The 5,000-nt window shown below is 33.6% G+C and overlaps 1 protein-coding gene across 7 annotated transcripts in view; it reads right to left on the bottom strand.

Annotated features, from left to right (window-relative positions):
* Positions 1-5,000, bottom strand: part of Ranbp16 (Ran-binding protein 16) — a 37,522-nt gene that overhangs the window by 193 nt on the left and 32,329 nt on the right. For 5 of the 7 annotated variants that reach the window (XM_070136621.1, XM_070136624.1, XM_070136623.1 and 2 more), the window contains 4 exons: positions 3,537-3,614; positions 2,034-2,209; positions 1,665-1,792; positions 1-1,402 (listed from right to left, as the gene is read on the bottom strand). The exon at positions 1-1,402 is cut by the window's left edge and continues 193 nt beyond it. In XM_070136621.1, coding sequence (XP_069992722.1) covers positions 1,297-1,402; positions 1,665-1,792; positions 2,034-2,209; positions 3,537-3,614 — 488 coding nt within the window. In that variant the 3' untranslated portion in view covers positions 1-1,296. Of the gene's footprint in view, positions 1,403-1,664; positions 1,793-2,033; positions 2,210-3,536; positions 3,615-3,678; positions 3,757-5,000 lie in introns of all 7 variants that reach the window. The other 2 variants (XM_070136625.1, XM_070136627.1) reach the window with 1 other exon arrangement.

The following is a 5,000-nucleotide window of genomic DNA, read 5'->3' as shown; positions in this document are numbered from 1 at the left end:
ACAAATCTTGCATATCTGGCCAGGAGAGTAAGTGACTGAGGTATACATTATATGACTTTCATTTGCAACTTTAAATCAGGAAAAAGAAATCTTGCACTATTTCTGTAGAATATATACATGAAATTAACTTTACAGATGAAAATATTGCGTACTTTTTCCTGGTGGCAGATATAAAATAACATAAACATATAGCTAATGACATTGCATAATGATGGAAATTGGTTAAAAATACCAACTCTGAATCTTTTCAATGAAGCAAGAACTGCTAATCTGTCATAGACAGACAAATATCTGTCAACAATACATAGAGGAATAAAATTCCACATCTCATGCCATACAATATATTGACAATAATCAGTGTCACACACTACTTACTTACTTATTACTTTTTCATTTATTTACCTATCCTCAAAAAGAAGCAACTGCCAATTATACTTGAAGGAAATATATTCTATAAAATTATTGTTACAACAGTGTAACATTTATTACTAGGTATTTTTGAAAAGGAAAGTATTTCAATGTTAAAAATGATCAAAGTTATTCTTAAACTGGTGATTTTCATGGTCTTTACCCCCTCCTAGATGCTAAAAATCATTTTTACCTTTATTCTCTCCATGTATTTTTGCACTATCATGACAACTACACACATTGCTGTGCTCCCAACTAAGTTACGCAAATGTTAATTATTACTAAAATTTATGGGCAACTTAAATAATGACATAAAAATTTCCACAAGTTCAAGATTTATTACTCTCTTCCCTCAGTATTAAGAGGAGACATACATTTCCCATACTGTTAAAAAGAATCCTGTCAGTCACTGGATGAAGGAGGCACAGCAGTACATTTGCTCAGGTAAGGATGCACATGGACATGACCACACTGTTTCTACCATGGACAGACATTACAAGTTTCCTTTGGTGAGACTTAAGAATCTAATTCATTGAAAACAACACAAAATGCTACATTAGTTCAGTCAGGTCCCATTTGTCATTACTGTACAAAAAAGTAACCCTTTATTTTTTTTTCTCCTTGCAAAATTTACGAATTACAAAATATGATTCAAAACTTGGTAAAGTCAAAATGACTTTTTAATACACGTGGCCATATTCAGGTCAACCACATATGAGCACAATGGTTGCTGTTGGTATCTGCCACAACATTTATGGTCGTGTTCGCTATGGCAGATTCTGTTATTGTGGTTGTGGTGGAGAGGGAATAGCAGCGGCGACGATGTTGGGGGTGGCTGGTATTATGGTGAGGATTGTAATGGAGACCGTTCTGGTGAAAGTGTTGCCGTCACGATGTCATCATTTCACTTCCACTACTGCCACTACTGCTAGTCACTGGTCCCTTGAGTGAGTCATTGATATCACGGCGGAACACAGACAAATTCTGAGTAAATCTGAAAAGGACAGGAGTGCAAATTTACTTACAGTATTTCTCTCCTCATTTGAAATATATACATTTTCAATCTCCTAATTCAGCCACAATAATTAATCAACACTCAAATGAGAACAACACCCACTCACCTGAACAAATCAAAATAACAAATATTCTTGTACTCAATGGAGCAGAAAGACGTTTGATCAATTCACCCAAGGCAAACCTTGAATATTTAACAGATTTATCAAGTCCTGAAAAAATTGCCCTATGGCAAAACTTACTTGTCTCTATTCTTAGTAAGGAGGTTTGGCTCAATGCCCTCCATCAGACTATCAAACCACTGGGCCATTGCTCCTTGCTTGTCTGGTGCTTGTTGACTGATAATTTGCTGCCTCAGTTGTCCAAAATACTGTGGAATTGTGGGAAATAATTAGAAAAGTTTCTCCCAAATAACGTATCTTTCATTTCAATTCAAATCTATGCAGAATGGACTGTAGTATTATATCACTAGTTAAACAAGAAATAATTATTTTTGCATTAATCATGTCTCACACCATTTTTTTTATTTCTCTCTTTTCAGAAGTTAGGTAATTTATGTTCATAAAAAGCAAAGATAGACCCTTTCACAAACTGCAAACAAATAAAATTACCTCATTATTTAACAAAATGAGTGGTAGCAGTGGACGGGACATGCTCCACTGATTCCTACAATCCTCAAACATGATGATGTTAAGGACAGTGGCTAGCATTTGCTGCAGGATGGATGGTTGGTGTTTCATAACCCTTACAAGGGCATCTGACTCCAGGTCCACTGTGCCTTTTTTGCCTGCAATGAGAGATGTTTAGTGGAGGAGTCATACAACAATCAGAACCTCCCTTAGTCAGGTGTTTGTATTGAAACTGTACTCAACTTTATACTTGATTTAATGGCAAACTATGGACTGACATTATGGTATGACTTCAGACTAAAAGAAGCAATCAAAATCAAATAATTCTCGGGAGTCTCTGCAAGCACCCAACACTTTCCAACGGCACAAATCACTTTCAAAATACAAAACCGAAAAAAAGTTGACAGAAAATTAAATATAAAAGACACTATGCTTTTCCCACAACATTAAAAGCAGAGACATCATTCTTTAACTGTGCATTATAACTGTATCTTTCATTACCTCACTTTTAGTAATCAAACTTTTATGTATCTAAATATATACAGAGAAACATATTCCAACAAGTTAACCCTTCAGTGATGGGTGCAGCTGTAGCTGTCATGATGTAATCATGTACAAACTCACAAGCAGGTGGGCCAGCTGTTCACAGCACAGACCCTGCCAGAAAGACTAAACTTGCGTAATAATCAGGTCATAGAAAATTCTGGCCCTATCATGACAGGGTTTTTAAACACTTGTTATTTTTCAAAGTCTGTTACATATTGCAACATATTAATAGGATCTTATGATTCTTCTCAAATAAAATTCAGATGCCCTTCTACACACACACAAACTTGCATAATGATAAACAACAAAAACCATATTCCTTCACAGCATTTAAAGTGTCTTACAGATCATGTTTCAAATAAGGGAGGTTCGATGAGTTTGATGGACAAGACCAGTAATAAAAGAATATTAACAGCAGTAAAGAAACAAAAACAAATCCAAAAGCTACTCTCACTAGCCCCTTTGCTCTGCTTCCAAAGGTTATACAAACAAAAATAATGTACATACTCCTTTTTACAAACTCTTTAAGAATACATTACTACACTAACGAATGGGGGATTACAGGGACAGACTGACAATTAATAATACTTGTGAGATACTGTTTCCCTTAGAGGGTTTACAATGAATGGTTCTCAAATACAGCATAAGATTGTTTATTTTTGACAAAAAATGAGGGGTCTTTCACTCCCAAATCAAGTAAATTTTTATATCAAAATATAAAATACAAAAAAGGTAGCTAAACTACAGTTGTGCTGAAACTTAAAATAATAATAATAATAGAACAGAATAAAATAAATAAATCATGTTAAATATTTATAGAGCACCAATTGCACATTACATACACATCAATGGTATATCTACCCAGACGATACCATAACCAAAGCCATCAGCAGATACACAAGCAACATCAATATATACCACTGCTGAAACTGTACTTACTCTTCTGATGTAAGCACTTGAAGAGGTAAGTAACAATGTGGTCAAGGGTCGCACAGCAGCCAGTGCACACCATCGTATCTGCAATGGGACAAAGGAGCACATGCAAGTCTTAGTCTAAGGTGGAATATAACATTTTACTTACTTTTCTGATGCAAAAGTTTGTACAGGTATGTGACCACATGGTCCAATGTTGCACAGCAACCACTGCAAACCATTGTATCTGAAAAATACACAATATGATTAGTAACTTTATAAAACTGTGTATCAATTATGATTTTTTTTTGGTAAGTCTTTAAATACACAATAAAATGATAGGTGTATAGCCTAAAAAAATGTCATCTGTTCCATTTATTTTCCATCTTAGGATGTCCCATGTGATACTCAAGTATACTACAAATATCACAACAAAACCAAGTTTATCAAATAAAATTTTTCTTTTCCTTTGCAATGTATAAAAATTTCCCCTTTCAAATATTTTATTATTATCATTCCTGTCTATGCCTCTTGCATTACCCATATTCCCTTGTACTTTTTCATACAACTCCTAATAATGACCACACACACACATCAAAATATAACTTGTGATTGACAAAACATTTCCATAAAGATTCAAGTCTAACATTATTTCTTTAACTGAATCTAACTTAAATTATGGAAAATACTTTTCTGTAATTAATAACTTTCCCAAAACTTTATTTCAAATCTTATACCCTTAAGTTTGACCATCAAAAATTTAATGATAATTTCAGAAAGTTTAGAAATAACTGAAATATTTGGAAGTGTTTACTTTCTATAAAGAATAGCTCTACTTCATCATTGGTTATAATCACTTTGATATTTTATGTGAATTGCTTTCATTTTTTAATAGATGTAAATATTTTGAATAGGTAAATAGTCCTTATCTAATTCAAAATGCCTGAGTTAATGTGTTCTGAAAAAAACAGAACTTTATTGAAGCCATTCCCTACTCAATGAAGCTGAAAACATGTCAAAGCACAAATTGCTAGTCAGAATCAAATATTCTCATGCATTATATTGTCAATAACACTACATATCACAGATTAACCCCAAAACAAGACATATTTTTAAATTTTACAATCTCAGAGAAGGATGAAAATACCTGAGGAAAATATCACAGACTGCCCTCAAATAAGACACTTCTCAGTTTCAATACCTGAGGAAAATATCACAGACTGCCCTCAAATAAGACACTTCTCAGTTTCATCTTCTTTTTACGACATAAAAATAAATGTACAAAAAAGGAAAAAAACTGAAAACTTCTGAAGAAAAACAAAGATCTGTTGAATGAAAATAGTAAAGAAATAGGTTTCAGCAGTGCTAAAGACTTCAAGACTATGTGCCATTCTGAAGTAGTATCTTTCCTGGTAGATAAAACGGAGAGATCACTATAAGATGCCAGATACTAGAGCCACAACTGTTATTAGTTACCCTTCTCTGGTGTGG

This window comes from Penaeus vannamei, chromosome 22 (assembly GCF_042767895.1).
Source record: "Penaeus vannamei isolate JL-2024 chromosome 22, ASM4276789v1, whole genome shotgun sequence".
In the NCBI taxonomy this organism is placed as follows: Eukaryota; Metazoa; Arthropoda; class Malacostraca; order Decapoda; family Penaeidae; genus Penaeus; species Penaeus vannamei.
Note: the sequence above shows the minus strand (reverse complement) of the source record. Positions and strands in the feature narration are given on the sequence as shown.